This window comes from Chiloscyllium punctatum, chromosome 27, assembly GCF_047496795.1.
Source record: "Chiloscyllium punctatum isolate Juve2018m chromosome 27, sChiPun1.3, whole genome shotgun sequence".
NCBI classification, from domain to species: Eukaryota; Metazoa; Chordata; class Chondrichthyes; order Orectolobiformes; family Hemiscylliidae; genus Chiloscyllium; species Chiloscyllium punctatum.
The window spans coordinates 17,499,483-17,518,957 of record NC_092765.1 but is presented as its reverse complement, the minus strand read 5'-3'; the positions used below and the strand labels follow the sequence as shown (position 1 = coordinate 17,518,957).

The window sequence follows — 19,475 nt, the reverse complement described above, 5'->3', positions numbered from 1 at the left end:
GAGGGAGTCCAGAACTAGAGGGCATAGGTCTAGGGTGAAAGGGGAAAGGTTTAAAGGGACCTGAGGGGCAACATTTTCATGCAAAGGGTTGTGCACATATGGAATGAGCTGCCAGAGGAAGTGGTGCATGCTGGTACAATTACAACATTTAAAAGACACCTGCATGGTGTGTTACATGCCCGGTACCAGGTTGCAGGACATCTCCGACCAGCTTGAAAGGATATTGGAGCAGGAGGAAGAAGATCCAGTTGTTGTGGTCCACATGGACACTAACAACATAGACAAGGCTAGGAAGGAGGACCTGTTTGAGGAGAATCAAGCACGAGGAAGGGAATTGAAGAACAAGTCCTCGAGGGTCATAATCTCTGGATTACTGCCCAAGCCACATTCTAACCAGCATAGTAATAAGAAAATTAGAGAAGTAAACACGTGGCTAAGAGATTGGTGTGGGAAAGAGGGATTCTATTTCATGGGACATTGCATCAGGTTTGGAACCGGGGCGATCTGTACTGATGGGATGGTCTCCACCTGAATCGATCTGGAACTAGTGTTCTGGCAAAAAAGATAAATAGGGTGGTCACTAGGACTTTAAACTTGTGAGTTGGGGGGGGGGAAGGGAAAGGGAAAGCAACAGGGAGTATGGAGTCAAGTAGAATGATAAGCAGGCAGGTTGGCATGTGTGGAGGGTTTAAGTTCAAGGTAGACCAGGAATGAAGCAAAAAGGAAGGATAACTTAGGACATATTACTAGAGATGTTGGAAATCATGAGGATAAGAAAATTAGCATTAAGGCGCTTTACCTGAATACTCGTAGCATTCGTAACAAAGCAGATGAATTAACGGCACAAATCATTGTGAAGGATTATGATGTGGCAGGCATCACAGAGGTCTGGTTGCAGGGGGTTCAGGACTGGCAGTTAAACTCCAAGGATTTACAACTTATCGAAAAGACAAGGAGGAGGCAGGGTTGCCTTGTTAGTTAAGAATGAAATTAAATCTATGGCACTGAATGACATAGGGTTAAGTGATATGGAGTCTGTGTGGGTGGAGTTGAGGAACCACAAAGGCAAAAAAAAGCATAACGGGAGTAATGTACAGACTTCCCAGCAGTGATCAGGATCAGGGACGCAAGGTGTACCAGGAAATAGATAGGGCATGTCAGAAAGGCAAGGTCACGGTGATCATGAGGGATTTCAATATGCAAATGAACTGGGTGAATAATGTTGCCAGTCGATCCAAAGAAAGGGAATTCATGGAATGCTTACAGGATGGGTTTTTGGAACAGCTTGTGATGGAGCCCACAAGGGAGCTGGCTATCCTGGACTTAGTGCTATGTAATGAGCCAGACTTTATAAAAGATCTTAAAGTAAGGGAACACTTAGGAGGCACCAAACATAAAATGGTAGAGTTCCGTCTGCAGTTTGAAAGAGAGAAAGCAAAATCGGATGTAATGGTAAATAAAGGTAATTACAGGGGCATGAAAGAGGAACTGACAAAAATCGACTGGAAGCAGAGCCTAGTGGGAAGACAGTAGAGCTACAACAGCAGAAGTTTCTGGGTGTAATTGAGGACACAGTACAGAGGTTCATCCCAAATAAAAGAAAGACTGCTCAGGGCAGGGGGGTTGTGGGTTGGGGTTGGAGGTGGGGTGGAGGGAATTAGACAGCCAAAGACTGGGAAGATTACAAAAACAAAGAGAGAAATAAGGAAGGAGAGGATCAAATATGAAGGTAAGCTAGCCAGTAATATTAGAAATGATAGTAAAAAGTTGATTTCAATATATAAGAAACAAACGAGAGGCAAAAGTAGAAATTGGGCTGTTCCAAATTGATGCAGGAAGGCTAGTGATGGGAGATAAGGAAATAGCTGAAGAACTTAATGAGTATTTTGTGTCAGTCTACAGTGGAAGACATGAGTAATAGCCCAACAATTAAGGAGAGCTGGGGGGGCAGAGTTGAGTATGGTAGCCATTACAAAAGAGAAAGTGCTAGAAAAGCTAAAAGGTCTAAAAATTGATAAATCTCCTGGCCCGATGGGCTAGAGTTCTGAGGGAGGTGGCTGTCGAAATAGCGGAGGCATTGGGAAATTCAGTGGATGTTATCTACCTAGATTTCCAAAAGGTCTTTGATAGGGTGCCTCACGGGAGGCTGCTGAGTAAGGTGAGGGCCCATGGTGTTTGAGGTGAGCTATTGGCATGGATTGAAGATTGGCTGTCTGAGAGAAGGCAGCAAGGTGGGATAAAAGGTTATTTCTTGGAATGACAGCTAGTGACAAGTGGTGTCCGCAGGGTTCAGTGTTGGGGTGTTCACTTTATATATTAATGATCTGGATGAAGGGACTGGGGGCATTCTGGCGAAATTCGCTGATGATATGAAGTTAGGCAGACAGGTAGGTAGTTCTGAGGAGGTGGGGAGGTTGTAGAAAGATTTATACAGGTTAGGAGAGTGGTCCAGGAAATGGCTGATCAAATTCAACGTGAGTAAATGCGAGGTCTTGCACTTTGGAAAAAAGAATACAGGTGTGGACTATTTTCTAAACGGTGAGAAAATTCATAAAGCCAAAGTACAAAGGGATCTGGGAGTGCTGGTCCAGGATTCTCTAAAGGTCAACTTGTAAGTTGAGTCAGTGGTTAAGAAAGCAAATGTAATGTTGTCATTTATCTCAAGAGGGTTGAATATAAAAGCAGCGATGTGCTACTGAGATTTTATAAAGCTCTAGTTCGGCACTATTTAGAATAGTGTGTCCAATTTTGTGCCCCACACCTCAGGAAGGAGGTACTGGCACTGGAGCGTGTCCAACGCAGATTCACACGGATGATCCCTGGAATGGTAGACCAAACATACAATTAAAGGCTGAGGATCCTGGCATTGTATTCATTAGAGTTTAGAAAATTGAGGGGAGATCTAATAGCAACTTACAAGATAATGCATGGCTTAGAAATCTGTAAGAATAATAGGGTGGTTATGGTAGGGGATTTTAACTTTCCAAACATCGACTGGGACTGTCATAGTGTTAAAGGTTTAGATGGAGAGGAATTTCTTAAGTGCGTACAAAACAATTTTCTGATTCAGTATATGGATGTATCTACTAGAGAAGGTGCACTATTCTTGGGAAATAAGGCAGGGCAGGTGACTGGGGTGTCAGTGGAGGATCACTTTGGGGCCAGCGACCATAATTCTATTAGTTTTAAAGTAGTGATGGAAAAGGATTGACCAGATCTAAAAGTTGAAGTTCTAAATTGGAGAACGGCCAATTTTCATGGTATTAGGCAAGAACTTTCGAAAGCTGATTGGAGGCAGATGTTCGCAGGTAAAGGGACGGCTGGAAAATGGGAAGCCTTCAGAAATGAGATAACGAGAATCCAGAAAAAGTATATTCCTGTCAGGGTGAAAGGAAAGGCTGGTAGGTATAGGGAATGCTGGATGACTAAAGAAATTGAGGGTTTGGTTAAGAAAAAGAAGGAAGCATATGTAAGATATAGACAGGGTAGATCAAGTGAATCCTTAAAAGAGTATAAAGGAAGTAGGAGTATACTTAAGAGGGAAATCAGGAGGGCAAAAAGGGGACATGAGATAGCTTTGGCAAATAGAGTTAAGGAGAATCCAAAGGGTTTTTACAAATACATTAAGGACAAAAGGGTAACTAGGGAGAGAATAGGGCCCCTCAAAGATCAGCAAGGCGACCTTTGTGTGGAGCCACAGAAAATAGGGGAGATACTAAATGAGTATTTTGTATCAGTGTTTACTGTGGAAAAGGATATGGAAGATATAGACTGTAGGGAAATAGACGGTGGCATCTTGCAAAATGTCCAGATTACAGAGGAGGAAGTGCTGGATGTCTTGAAACAGGTAAAGGTGTATAAATCCCCAGGACCTGATCAGTGGGGAACTCTGTGGGAAGCTAGAGAAGTGATTGCTGGGCCTCTTGCTGAGATATTTGTATCATCAATAGTCACAGGTGAGGTGCCGGAAGACTGAAGGTTGGCAAACGTGGTGCCACTGTTTTAGAAGGGCGGTTAGGGCAAGCCAGGGAGCTATAGACCAGTGAGCTGACCTCAGTGGTGGGCAAGTTGTTGGAGGGAATCCTGAGGGACAGGATGTACATGTATTTGGAAAGGCAAGGACTGATTAGGGATTGTCAACATGGTTTTGTGCATGGGAAATCATGTCTCACAAACTTGATTGAGTTTTTTAAGGAAGTAACAAAGAGGATTGATGAGGGCAGTGCGGTAGATGGACTTCAGTAAGGCGTTCGACAAGGTTCCCCATGGGAGACTGGTTAGATCTCATGGAATACAGGGAGAACTAGCCATTTGGATACAGACCTGGCTCAAAGTTAGAAGACAGAGGGTGATGGTGGTGGAGGGTTGTTTTTCAGACTGGAGGCCTGTGACCAGTGGAGTGCCACAAGGATCGGTGCTGGGACCTCTACTTTTTGTCATTTACATAAATGATTTGGATGCAAGCATAAGAGGTACAGTTAGTAAGTTTGCAAATGACACCAAAATTGAAGGTGTAGTGGACAGCGAAGAGGGTTACCTCAGATTAAATAGGATCTGGACCAGATGGGCCAATGGGCTGAGAAGTGGCAGATGGAGTTTAATTCAGATAAATGCGAGGTGCTGCATTTTGGGAAAGCAAATCTTAGCAGGATTTATACACTTAATGGTAAGGTCCTATGGAGTGATGCTGAACAAAGCGAGCTTAGAGTGCAGGTTCATATCTCCTTGAAAGTGGAGTCGCAGGTAGGTAGGATAGTGAAGAAGGCGTTTGATATGCTTTCCTTTATTGGTCAGAGCATTGAATACAGGAGTTGGGAGGTCATGTTGTGGCTGTACAGGACATTGGTTAGGCCACTGTTGGAATATTGCATGCAATTCCGGTCTCCTTCCTATCGCAAAGATGTTGTGAAACTTGAAAGGGTTCAGAAAAGATTTACAAGGATGTTGCCAGGGTTGGAGGATTTGAGCTTTAGGGAGAGGCTGAATAGGCTGGGGCTGTTCTCCCTGGAGCATCAGAGGCTGAGGGGAGACCTTATAGAGATTTACAAAATTATGAGGGGCATGAATAGGGTAAATAGGCAAGGTCTTTTTCCTGGGGTCGGGGAGTCCAGAACTAAAGGGCATAGGTTTAGGGTGAGACGGGAAAGATATCAGAGAGACCTAAGGGGCAACGTTTTCCACAAGGATCGGTGCTGGGACCTCTACTTTTTGTCATTTACATAAATGATTTGGATGCAAGCATAAGAGGTACAGTTAGTAAGTTTGCAAATGACACCAAAATTGAAGGTGTAGTGGACAGCGAAGAGGGTTACCTCAGATTACAACAGGATCTTAGGTGGGACAGTAAAGACTCAATTTGAAACATACGATCTTGTGGGGACTTAACCAAGTGGATGTCAAAATCATGCTTCCTCTTGAAAGAGAATCTAGAACAAGGGGTCACAATTTAAAAATTAGGGGGTGCCCATTTAAAACAGAGACGAGGAAGCATTTTTTCTCTGAGAGGTAAGATTCTTTGGAATTCCCTTCCTCAAAAGACAGTTGGTGTAGATCTTTAGGTATTATCAAGGCAGAGGTAGATAGATTCTTGATTACAGAGAGGATGAAAGATTATCAGAGAACGAAAGGGTTGTAGAGTTAAGGTTAAAATCAGATCAGTCATGATTTCACTGAGTATTCGATAGGCTTGCAGGCCTAGTCTTGTTCCTTTTTCATATGGAAACAAAGTCCTATCTTCACACCAAGAATACCCTCCATTGGGTTGAGTAGCACTATCAACATGCTAACTGAGATAGACTTCGACCAATTCTAGCAACTCAAGACTGCATATCCATGAATTATGTATGCCATCAGCAGCAGTGGATTTGTATTTTGACACAATGGGCAACCTCAGAGCACCCATCTTACCATGAACATCAAACTATGGGTCCAAATCTGGTTCAATGAAGAGTGCAGGAGTGCATGCCAGGAGGCAGTACCAGATGTACTGAAAAATTAGGTGCCGACCCAGTGAAGCTACAAGACAGCACTATTTGTATGTCAAATAGCATAACAAGTGATAGAGATAAACAATTCCACAACAAACAGATTATTTCAGCTCGGCAATCCTACCACATCCTTTCAAGAATGGTAGTGAACAATTAAACAATTCACTTCGGGAGGAGGCTCTACTAACATCTGTCATGGACCAAGCCAAACCCCCCTCAAAACATTTGAAGAAAGTAGCCTGGACCATAACGTTGCTAGTTTTTTTAAGCGGGTGTATAGGGCATATTCTAGGAGTAACCCAACAGCTGACCCAACCACTTAGTTTTAAACAAAACAGAACTTATTTGAAAGATTACCAAATGAAACGCCAAAAGAGAACAGAATATAGAATAACTTAACCTATCCAAAAACACAACAGACAATCCCAACTTAATAATGTTGTTCCAAATTCCTGCAACAATCCCTATAAAGACCCTTTGGCAAATAAATATAAAATCAAACACAGGGTCTTACAGGAGAGAGAGAGGGAGACATGGCAGAGAGATTCAGCATGGAACACCTTTCCCCATGTAGCTGTTTTTTTGACCAGCAATCTCAAAACTGACGGACTGCTTGCTCTGAACAGCCAGATTGCTAAAACCAAGCCAAACCAAACCCATAGAAAAGGTGAGCTGGGAGAACTGGCCACTCTCCTTTCATTGTACAAGTTTTGTTTTAAACTTGAAAGCCCTTTGTCTGAGGTAGTATCTGTTAGCTAGAATCAAATGGGCCTAAAACCCGTCAAAACTAGATAGCCTGGAACCTGTAACTTTCTGACCACTCTGATAAAAAAAGAACAACATAACCTTGTTAAAGGAGGATGGTCACACATCCCCATCATTCAGTTCAAAAACATCATAGAGTCATACAGCCCTACAGCACAGAGACAGGTCCTGTGGCCCAAACTGGTCCATGCTAACCAAAATATCTGTCCATGATAACCCCATTTTCCTGCATATGGCTTAGAGCCTTTCAATCCTTTCCATGTATTTGTCCAAGTGCCTTTTAAATATTGTTAATGTATCCGCTTCAACCATAGAGTCATAGAGATGTATAGTATGGAAACAGACCCTTCGATCCAACCTGTCCATGCCGACTAGATATCCCAACCCAATCTAGTCCCACCTGCCAGCACCCGGCCCATATCCCTCCAAACCCTTCCTATTCATATACCCATCCAAATGCCTCTTAAATGTTGCAATTGTAACAGCCTCCACCACATCCTCTGGCAGCTCATTCTATACACGTACCACCCTCTGCGTGAAAACGTTCCCCTTAGGTCTCTTTTATATCTTTCCCCTCTCACCCTAAACATATGCCCTCTAGTTCTGGACTCCCTGACACCAGGGAAAAGACTTTGTCTATTTATCTTATCCATGCCCCTCAATTTTGTAAATTTCTATAAGGTCTCCCCTCAGCCTCCGACGCTCCAGGGAAAACGGCCCTAGCCTATTCAGCCTCTCCCTGTAGCTCAGATCCTCCAACCCCGGCAACATCCTTGTAAATAGGAAGGAGACCAGAATTGCATGTATAAGTCCTGCTAAGGTTTGCTTTCCCAAAATGCAGCACCTCGCATTTATCTGAGTTAAACTCCATCTGCCACTTCTCAGCCCATTGGCCCATCTGGTCCAGATCCTGTTGTAATCTGAGGTAAACCTCTTCGCTGTCCACTACACCTCCAATTTTGGTGTCATTTGCAAACTTACTAACTGTACCTCTTATGCTTGCATCCAAATCATTTATGTAAATGACAAAAAGTAGAGGTCCCAGCACCGATCCTTGTGGCACTCCACTGGTCACAGGCCTCCAGTCTGAAAAACAACCCTCCACCACCATCCTCTGTCTTCTACCTTTGAGCCAGTTCTGTATCCAAATGGCTAGTTCTCCCTGTATTCCATGAGATCTAACCTTGCTAACCAGTCTCCTATGGGAACCTTGTCAAATGCCTTACTGAAGTCCATATAGATCACATCTACTGCTCTGCCCTCGTCAATCTCCTTTGTTACTTCTTCAAAAAAACTCAATCAAGTTTGTGAGACATGATTTCCCATGCACAAAGCCATGTTGACTATCCCAAATCAGTCCTTGCCTTTCCAAATACATGTATAACCACTTCTACTGGCAGCTCATTCCATACGCATTCCACCCTCTGTATAAAAAAGTTGCCCCTCAGGTTCTCTTTTATTCTTTTCCCTCTTACCTTAAACTGATGCCTTCTAGTCCTCGATTCCCCAACCCTGGAAAAAGACTGAGTGCATTTACTCTATCCATGCCTCTCATAATCTTATATACCTCTATAAGACCCGCCAGACCCAATCTCCTACACTCTGAAGAAAAAGGTCCTAGCTTGTCCAACGTCTCCCTATAACACATACCTTTGAGTCCAGGCAACATTCTTGTAAATTATTTTCTGCACTCTTTCCAATTTAATAACATCCTTTCTATAACAAGGCGACCAAAACTGAACACAATACTCCAAGTGCGGCCTCGCCAACATCCTGCATAACTGCTACATAATTTCCCAACTTCTCTACTCAATACCCTGACTGATGAAGGCCAGTGTGTCAAAAGCCTTCTTCACTGCCCTGCCTACCTGTGACTCCACTTTCAGAGAAAGTGCACTCCAAGACCTCTCTGTTCCAGTACACTGCTTAAAGCCCTACCATTCACCATGAAATTCCTTCCTTGATTTGACTTTCCACAATGCAAGCCCTCACACTTATCTATATTAAGTTCCATTTGCCATTTCTCAACACTTCCCTAGCTAGTCAAGGTCCTGCTGCAATTTCTGATAACCTTCCTCAATGTCCATAATGCCATTATCAGTTCAAAAGGTAAGCCTGAAGCATTTGCAACAATCTTCCGCAAGAAGTACTGAGTGAGATGATCCATCTCGACCTTGTTCAGTAGTCTCCAGAGATGTCAGTTTTCAGTGAATTGATTTGCAGTAGCCATGACAACAGTCTGGTAATCGGATTGAAGATGTATGCTCAAGAATTTGCCACAGTCGTAGCCAACCTGTTCTTGTCTGCTTTTCTGTACAGTATACACCTTGTAGATGCCAGGGTTGTAGCTAATCAACTCCAACCTAGCCAATTACAGCCCTATCAGTCGACTCTACATTATCAGTAAAGCTATAGAAAGTATCGTCAATAATGCTATTAAGCAGCAATTGTTTAGCAATACCTTGCTCACTAATGTTCCCTTTGGGCTCTGCCAGGGTAACTCAGTTCCAACCTCACTCCAGCCTTAATTCAAAGAAGGGTAAAAAAAGATGAATTCTAGAGGTGCAGTAAGAGAATGACTGCCCTTGAGATCAAGGCTGTTTTTGAAGACCGCATGAGAAACACTCGCAACACTGGAGTTGTTGGGAATCAGGGGTAAAACTCTGTGGATGGAATCATACCTGGCTCAAACACATGAATGAATTAAAAAAAAATAGGAAGAGGAGGATAGGTCTTGGGAACCAATAAGGTTAAAGTCCAGGAGCAGGAGTAACAGCAGTTGCAGGAGATAATTTAATTATTATTTTTTAACAGAAGAATTCTACAATGAAACTCTACCATGCTGTAAAACACCTAACTAATGCTTATTTACAAGGTCAAAGCTACCATCTTGCATTTGTGCTTAGCGCTAGATTTGTTAGACATGTACTTCTGTTCTTGATTACCCACTGGTAATTTCAGGGGGACATAGCAGAAGCCGGACCTCTTCATCAAACCAATTGGAAAAGCAAGATCTCCAATCCCACTCACACAGATCATTGCAACTGGGCATGCAATAATATTGTCCACTGGGGTTGCAACTAATTTTCCAGTTGTAAATGTGATCAGAAGGAGAAGGTAGAATGTAAAAATGAAACGATAACTTATGACATGGGTTCTGGTGCTTTCACACGACCAACTGTTTGATCATGGTGCCCCAGAGGATCCAACATGCAACTAAGAAAACAACCATCTCTTAGGAGAATAGCAAGTTCTGTTTTGAGATACTAATTTAAAAGTGGCTCGAACATTAAGAATGAAGTTCATCATTCACTGCAAGCACCACAGGCAAGATGCCTCTGCCCCCAAAAAAGTAGTCGTTGGAAGCTGTATAAGTAAATGTCCTCAACACCAGATGCATCTATTTCTGGGCTCTATTTCTCACATTCACCTTTTTTGGTCTCTCCATTTCCTGCTAATTCACAATTAACATTTAGCAGTTTTATGCCCACTAGAAATTCCCTCAAATTATTTCAAGACAGGACTGTGCATCAGCTCTCAGTAAGGATAGATTTTTCTGGATCAGATTTAGGTACTGAGCATGGTCACAGAGCAAACTGTTCCCATAATAATTATTCTATTGTTTATATTTAAATATAATTGTAAAATTTGGTAATTTGTTGCAGTCCTTTATCCTAAGGAAAGGGTTGACATCTATCCACAGGGTCAGAGGAGTGTGATAGGATTTGAATCATAACATCAAATTATCAACACACTAACACTAAATGTCATTGCAGTGTGATTCATCTTCAAATTGCATTTCTCTTCCATTGTCAGATTTCCTTCTCCACCCTGCCATTCCCAGCTGAAGATCCAGATAGCTGAGAAACCTGCACCTCAACTTCTCAACAATACTGAAGATCAGAACATTTGGCAGCTTTTTTGAATAGATTAACCTTTCAAACTGACCTTTGCAGCAGAAGAGGCCTTGTCCCAGTTTCCACCCTGGAGAGTATAGTGTCCGCTCCCAATCCTAGCCAGAATCTCACTTGGCGTGTCATCGGGACCATTAGCAAAAGGGGTATATCTGATCCAAGATAGCCAAAAAGAAAGATAAATTCTATTAATAGTCGGGTATTGCACTTTGTATGTTCACTTTGTATGAAAGAACAGTCAGCCACAGTTAATCCTGGCAGTTTCCTAAAAGCCCTAAATATTGACTTGAGAGGGAAACATTATTAGTAACTTACTCCAAAATTCAGGATCGTAATTTCAAGCACATAAGGTCAAAATATTTGGTGTGCTTTCAGTTTATCCACCTCTATTCAAAACTGGAACATAAAACCAGTGTGAATAAATTGAATAGAACTGCATTCTAGTTAGGAGACAGCTTTTTATTCTTATCATCTGTTAAAAATATAAGTCAATTATATTAAATGGTGAAAACTGAAAAAAACTGCTAATGCTGTAAATCAGAAACAAAAACAGAAGCTGCTGGAGAGGCTCAGCGGGTCTGGCAATATCTATGAAGAGAAATCAGAGTTAACGTTTCATGTCCGGTGGCCCTTCCCCAGAACTGTTCTGTGGAAGGGCCACCAGACCCGAAACATTAACTCTAATTTCTCTTCACAGATGCTGCCAGACCTACTGAGCTTTTCCAGCAACTTCTGTTTTTAATTATGTTAAACAGTGACTTTAATTAGGATTGAAAAATGTGGTGCTGGAAAAACACAGCAGGCCAGGCAGTATCCGAAAAACAGGAGAATCGGCGTTTCGGGCATAAGCCCTTCTTCAGGAATGAGGCTGGTGTGCCAAGCCGGCTGAGATAAAGGTAAGGGGGATGGAATTTGGGGGAGGGGCGCTGGGAATACGATAGGTGGAAGGAGGTGAGTGTGAGGGTGATAGGCCGAAGAAGGGGTGGGGGCGGAGAGGTCAGGAAGAAGATTGAGATCAAGAGGGCGGTGCTGAATCTGGGGTTTGGGACTGAGATAAGGTGGGGGGAGGGCAAATGAGGAAGCTGAAGAAATCTACATTCATCCCGTGTGGTTGGAGGGTTCCTAGGAGGAAGATGAGGCGCTCTTCCTCCAGGCGTCGTGTGGTCAGAGTCTGGCGATGGAGGAGACCAAGGACCTGCATGTCCTTGGCGGAGTGGGAAGGGGAGTTAAAGTGTTCAGCCACGGGGTGGTTGGGTTGGTTGGTATGGGTGTCCCAGAGGTGTTCCCTGAAATGTTCCGCAAGTAGGCGGCCTGTCTCCCCAATGTAGAGGAGACCACATCGCGTGCAACGGATACGTAAATGATGTGTGTGGAGGTGCAGGTGAATTTGCGACGGATATGGAAGGATCCATTGGGGCCTTGGAGGGAGGTGAGGGGGGAGGTGTGGACGCAAGTTTTGTACTTCTTGCGGTTGCAGGGGAAGGTGCTGGGAGTGGAGGTTGGGTTGGTGGGGGGTGTGGACCAGGGGAGGGAGTTGCGGAGGGAGTGGTCTCTGCGGAACACTGATAGGGATGGGGAGGGAAATATATCCCTGGTGGTGGGGTCTGTTTGGAGGTGGCAGAAATGACGGAGGATGATACGATGTGTCCGGAGGTTGGTGGGGTGGAAGGTGAGGACCAGTGGCGATTGGAGGGGCAGGGTTCAAGGGCGGAGGTGCGGGAAGTGGAGGGGATGCGGTGGAGAGCATCGTCGACCACATCGGTGGGGAAATTGCAGTCTTTGAAGAAGGAGGCCATTTGGGTTGTTCGGTAGTGGAATTGGTCCTCCTGGGAGCAGATGCGGCGGAGGCGAAGGAATTGGGAATATGGGATGGTGTTTTTAGAGGGGGCAGGGTGGGAGGAGGTATAATCGAAGTAGCTGTGGGAGTCGGTCGGTTTGTAGTAAATTTAATTAGGATGTCCGTTTCCTCGCTGAGCTGGTAGATTTCTTCTCAGATGTTTCATCACCATGGTAGGTAACATAATCAGTAAGCCTCTGGTGGAGCACTGGTGTTCTGTTCTGCTTGCTGCTTATGTGTCTTAGTCTGTTGCGGTGGGTGATATCACTTCCTATTCTTTTTCTGAGAGGTTGGAAAATGGGATCCAAATTGAAATGTTTGTTAGTGGAATTCCAGTTTGAATGCCAGACCTCTAGGAATTCCATGCGTCTTTATTTAGCCTTTGTCTACATTGAACAAACAGGTAGAAAACGAGCCACCAGGATACATGAACATCAACTAGCCACAGAAAGACATGACCCACTCTCACTAGTATCCTTACATATGGATGAGAAAGGACATCACTTCAATGGGACAACACATCCATCCTAGGACAAGCCAAACAGAGACACGTATGAGCATTCTAACCAGAACTCTATCAACGAATACATTGACTTGGATTCCACTTAACACCCCTGAGAAAAAGAACAGGAAATGACATCACCATAGGAAATGACATCACAAACCCAAGGAAATCCAAACACATAAATAGAAAGCGGGCTACACCACCAGTGCTTCATCAGGCAGCAGCTGAGGAGTAAGTAGGAGAATTGACATTTTGGGCATAAGCTCTTCATCTCGTAGGTGATCAGTGTTTCTTTGGCTAGGATGATATTTATTGATGTGAATAGGGCTGTGGCTTTAATTAAAATCTATAACGGCAAACCATTGCCTCAAGAATGAGATAATTGTATTTTGTTATTCTTCTTTAACTTAGACTTTGTATGCTATCAGCTAGTAAGTCTAGTTAAACTACCTCCAGTCATTATCTCATAACCAACCATGAATAACAATTCACAGAAAACATTGAAACATCTCCTTAATGAAAGCACCTCTTAATATTCCAGCTGAAAGATATAATAGTTTTCCATCTACTTTTGTCATATAGTTATTAGTGGGGTTGGAAATTCAGAGTAATTTAAATAGCAGCTTTTACCAAAAGTAGATTAAAATACAAATGTTGGTTCCACAATTTAGGTATTTATCTGCCTTGTTAATACACCCACACATGAATCTGCAGATGCACAACACATTTTACAGCTATTAAATTACATGCCTGAAAGAAACAGAGCCATCATCAGGTGCCTTTGAAAACTGAAATGATTTTCAAAAAAATTTACATTTTAATCATCTGCAACAATTTGCTCAAATTACACTTATGTGGGCAAAAGAGGCAGGCAATTTGTTTTTACCAAGATCTAACAGTAATGATTTTAATCATGAAAGAATCTGTTTTGTGCTATATCTGAATGTGCGATATTTACCAAGCGACCAGAAAATCTCATCAGTATCTGAGTAGTGCAGTAAGACCCTCAATGCGTACCTCAATAATCAGAGGGCCGCAGCTTCATGCCTCATCTGAAGAATTATATCTCAAATCATACTATTTTCCAAAAAAACATGTTAAACAGTGAGTTGAAAAAAATGCCAAATAGTACAGCACATTTTGAAGCACATGCTTCTACTTAGATAGTACAGCATCATTAATTGAATTAAACTGATATGTAAACAGAAATTCAATAATGCTGCAGAGAGATAGCAAGATAATTCAACACCAGAAATGTGGGAGCTAATTTTGCTCAAAGGTACCAAACTGCAATTTGTACGTAAGCATTTGGAGAAATCATGGCACCGAATTGAAATTATATTTTAATGTAGATTTTATTTTATTTTACAAATTTCTTGCGAAGCATGACACATTTTAATCTTGAACTCCATAACTGTATCATCACTCTTGTATATGTTGGAGTTCTCCTGCACAGAACAAAACATTGTTCAGCATCACCATTTGCAGCGATTAATGCACACTGTTGACTATATATATCATTTAGTGATAAGGATAATCAGATACCAGACCACAAACAAATGGAAATAGAACTATAGGATTTGTTGGGTAAAGATAGACAAAAGCTCAGCTGATTTTTCTACCATTCACATGGTGTAATAAGGAAATGCTGATTTCATGACAATCAATTTCTAATCAATAATCTACAACCAAAGTAGGAGTAGGCAAGAAAACCCTTCAGTGGTAAAGATTATTGGAAACTGTAAAGCTAAAGTCACCCAGACTTAATTTCTAAAAATCTAAATGGTAAAGTACAACATTAAAGGATAATAGCCACCGTTTGCAGCATCTATTTATTATAAACATAGAAATAAGGACATAGGAAACAGGGACCAGGAGTAGGCTTGGCTTGTCAGGGTATCGTCATTCAATAAGATTGAAATAACAACAGAAATAATAGAAGCTGTATCTTGCCAACAAGCACCCTCTTTGTTTACACATGGAAAGTCCTTGACACTAGTTCAGCTCCCTCAGAGCTTGCTCTCAGACTGTCCAGATTGGGTCTATTAATCTGGTCCAATCAGGAAACTCATATGCTATGAGATCCACCTGGCTGACCTCATTACACTCACTAGAAAGATCACTATCTGTTATTCTGTTATATGACATTTCCTTCATTAACACAAATCTGGTGCACTGGCACGAGGATTGTATGATTTGCACTTTTTTTTCAACTACATGGAGTTTATAGCACCAAAGCAGGTCAATGAGGCAGGAAACTGTAGAAGTCTTCTCCCAAGAGGGGGAAATATAATGTGCCACCAGCAAGGTTGCAGGGAATTTTAACATATAGCCTCAAATTAGTTTCTCAAAGAATAAAAGATGAGAATATTTGTGCAGATTAAGTTTAGTAGATTGATAGGCTGCCAACAATAGTTTGTGGAAGTGGTTGAATAAAATTTAAACACAATAATAAAACAAATCACAGATTGCAATGTGTCTGTAATTAGTGTACCTAAAATGCTGAGGGTGAGGTTTTGTTCATGTTAAAAATTTATATCTTAATCACCTCTAAATGCTTCACAAAAATTACTTACACAGGCATAAGAGGCAGATAGTTTGTGTTCAGCAAGACCTCACAAAAATAAATTAACAGGATGATTATCTGTTTTGAGGTATGTATCAGACTTGATAAGAGTTGGGATAGATATTTTATTATAAGTCTTTTCAGATGTGTTATGGCACACGTTGGAGCAGATGGAACATGAACCCAGACTTTCTGTGTCATAAGATCCCCTGAGACTTAGGCTATGTAGTCACAGAATAAGCAAGGCTCTAATAAACCAAAAATGCAATCAAATCATACCAGCTGAATTAAACTTGAAAACTTTAAAGAAAAATAATCCTGAAAGTAACTTGAGCAGTGCCGATCCATGGACTTGCAAAACTTAGAAGAACTTACCATGATTTACAACATAAATAATAGGAAAAACAACTCAAGGCATCCAATAAATAAACCTTTAAAATCAACTTGCAGAGATGGGAGGACAAAACAGAATTGTCTAGCAATATTTCATTCCAAAACATGGTTATATTGACAAGATTCCTCCTTTTCCAGCTTCTTGGTGTACCTTTAAACCACTTTACCTCAGTGCTTTGCGAGAAGCATTTTGTCATTTCATTTCTTACCTGTCAAACTAACTTGTGGGTTTTTATTTGTGTGATGCATAAACACTTTGTATACTCAGGTACTTGAAAACAGCTTTTAATGATTAGAAGAATGAATTCCTGACATACCCATAAATTTGTCCTGTGGTTCTTCACTGTTGTCTGAAGCACAGAAGCAATTAACATGTGGTACATTTTCGAATTAACCTGTTCAGAGATGTTATAACACACTGCTGGAGCATGTAGATCTCCTGGCTCAGAGGTGGGAACACTACCAATGTGCCACAAGAGCCCAACTAACATGATATATGATGGTAATGACTATCACTTAAGAGTCATTTCTGCTGAAATAAAATCTATGCAGCGAATATGCACATGGAGCATAATTATCAAAACACTCATCTATATAGTTGTTGCACATCAGTAAAAGAAGTCTTTAAAGTGATTAGTTCAACCACCATTGATACCTTGATATGTTGTACAAAAGATGTTGGAGTAAAATTCACATATTGGGAAATGGTAGCATGACTAGAGAAAATCTGTACAAGGGAAAACTAAAAGCAAATAACAGATATAAATATTAAGTTTAAGAGTTTGATAAGAGGATCAAATACAGAACATAATTTTCAAAATTTCCACTGGCAGATGGAAGCTTCACAGCATTGTCTTTAGTCGTTCATGGGATATAGGCATTATTTGTTATAATTCTTAGTTGTCACAGAAGGTGGTGGTAAGCCAGTTTCTTGAACCGCTACAGCCTAGTGGTGAAGGCACATTCAAAGTGCTATTAGGGTGATTTTGCCCTGGTTATACTGGAAGTACAGCAATATAATTCTGAAGTTATGATGGTGTGCAAGTGGGGAGGGAGCCTGCAGGTCCTGGTGTTCTTGTGGATCTTCAACTCTTGTATTTCTAGGTGGTTGAGGTCACAGGTCTGGAAGACGGTTGTCAAAACAGCCTTGAAAAATTGCTGCAGTACATTTTGGAGGTGGTACACAATGCTCACAAACTGTCTTTTGGTGGTAGCAGGGTTGAATATCTGATGCATTAATTTATGTAATTTGGGAAAATGGACATCAGGCAAACATATATGGCAGTTGTTTAAGAAAGAAATGGCTTTCACTTAGTATTTGGAAGTAGTGAATAAGGTGACAAGGATCAGAGCTGTTCAGAGGAAAATAGCATAGCAAGGTGAAATTGTTGGAGCCTGCAATCAAATACTGGATAACTTAATGCATTGAAATGCTTCAGTTAACCAGGGAGAGTCAGCATGGTTTCATAACAGGTAGGTATACCTGACAAACCTCATCAAAATGTTTGAAGAAGTGACTGTAGTAGTGCACAGGGGAATGTCTATGGATGTTGTTTATATGGGCTTCCACAAAACATTTGATATAGTCCCACAGATGAGACTGTTAACTAAGGTAGAAGCCCATGGAACTGAGGGAAAATTACTGACGTGGCTAAGAAATTGGTTGAGTGGTAAGTGACAGAAGAAGGGATGATGGGTGGGTACTCAAATTGGCAAGATGTAAGCAGTGATATCCTGTATTAATCTATCCAATTATTCACATTGTTTATAATGACTTGTATAATGGCATAGAAAGTCAAATATCCAAATTTGCTGATGACACAAAAGTTAGGCGGTATTGTAGTTGGTGTAGATGATAGCAGAAAATTACAAAGGGAAATCAACAGACTAAGCAAATGGGCAAAACTGCGGCAGATAGAGTTCAATGTAAGCAAGTGTGAATTTGTCCATTTTGGTCCCAAATGGGCAGATTAAGGTACTTCCTAGCTGGTATGAAGTTAAATGCAGTGGATATCCAAAGAGACTTGAGAGTTCAGGGTGCACAGATCTTCAAAAGGTCACCAACAGATGCAAAAAATAATCAAGAAATCTAACGGAATGCTTATCTTTATTGCTACAGGACTGGAGTATAAGGATGCAGAAGTTATGCTGCAGTTATACAAAACCCTGATTAGACGTCATTTGGAGTACTGTGAGCAGATCTGGGCACCACACCTTAGGAAAGATAAATTGGTCATGGAGGGAGTACAATGTAGGTTTGCAAGAATTATATCTGGACTTCAAGGGTTAATTTGTGAGGACAGATTACACAAATTAGGCCCATTTTCTCCAGAATAAAGAAGATTAAGAGGCGATCTGAATGGAGTCTTTAAGATGGTAATAGGAAAAGACAGGAAAACGACAGGATAAATAAAGATAAACTACTTCCATTGATTGGGATTCTAGAACTAGGGGGAAGGACACAATCTAAGAATTAGGGCCAGAACGTTCAGGCAGGTGGTAGATGTTTGGAACTCTCCCACAAATGGCAGATGTTGGATCAGTTGTTCATTTCAAATCTCAGATAGACATGTTTTGTTAAGCAAAAGTTTTAAGGGATTAGGCCAAAGGCAAGATTATGAAGGTACACCACTCATTGATGGACAGGAATGGCTCGAAGGGCTGAATGGCTTACTTCTGTTCCTATGTAATAGCAACAGATGGTTAAGGAGCCGGACTGGTGACCCAGAAACAATGGAGAGTGTACATGTTGGAAATCAAAGAACAATCAAATGTTCATTAATATTATAACTTGCATTTTATGAGACTGCCTTTAGTTTTTTTTTGAGATGGGGGTGTACAGTTACAAATGGATCAAGTAAACTCTTGGCAAAATACTGGCAGCATACAAAGAAAAAAGGTCACTCACCCGGCCAACATGGTGTAAAGTAAAACACCCAGACTCCATATATCACAGCCTTCATCATATCCTTGACGTTTGAGAACCTGGACACAAACACCTCCACTTACATTTTATTCACTGTGATATACTATTATTTCCCAATAAACATAATGTTTGAGATTTAACGCTTACAAACAATTACAGATACACAAAACTTAGGTGATGAGCCTGAGAGAACATATCATGGGATAAAATCTAACTTTCCACAACAATAATCCTATTCTACATTTTCTGGCCTGGATCAGCAACTCTGAAGTAAAGTGTCCAAACCAGGGGCTGCCCAAATACAGATAGTTCAACAAACTTTGATGTCTTACTCTTACTTCTTGTTTCATGTTTGAATTTCATGTCTTAGGTCAAGTCTTAACAGCTGTTCCTGGTGCCATTGCTTTATTAATTAATACATTTTGTCAGTGAATATCAAAATCTGTTATTGTTAATAATTTAGATCAATGCACATTTATATAAAAAGAGATTGATTTGGCACACAGACATCCAATTATGCATTTAACCAAAGAAAATTAAAAACTTTAAGTTACCATAAAAGCAAAGTCGTGCAAAATACTG

General features: G+C 41.3%; 1 protein-coding gene across 6 annotated transcripts in view; it reads right to left on the bottom strand.

Moving 5' to 3' along the window:
* Positions 1-19,475, bottom strand: part of rps6ka1 (ribosomal protein S6 kinase a, polypeptide 1) — a 209,648-nt gene that overhangs the window by 8,448 nt on the left and 181,725 nt on the right. For 5 of the 6 annotated variants that reach the window (XM_072548211.1, XM_072548212.1, XM_072548213.1 and 2 more), the window contains 2 exons: positions 18,876-18,952; positions 10,701-10,818 (listed from right to left, as the gene is read on the bottom strand). In XM_072548211.1, coding sequence (XP_072404312.1) covers positions 10,701-10,818; positions 18,876-18,952 — 195 coding nt within the window. Of the gene's footprint in view, positions 1-10,700; positions 10,819-14,255; positions 14,457-18,875; positions 18,953-19,475 lie in introns of those variants that run through there. The other variant, XM_072548215.1, reaches the window with a different exon arrangement.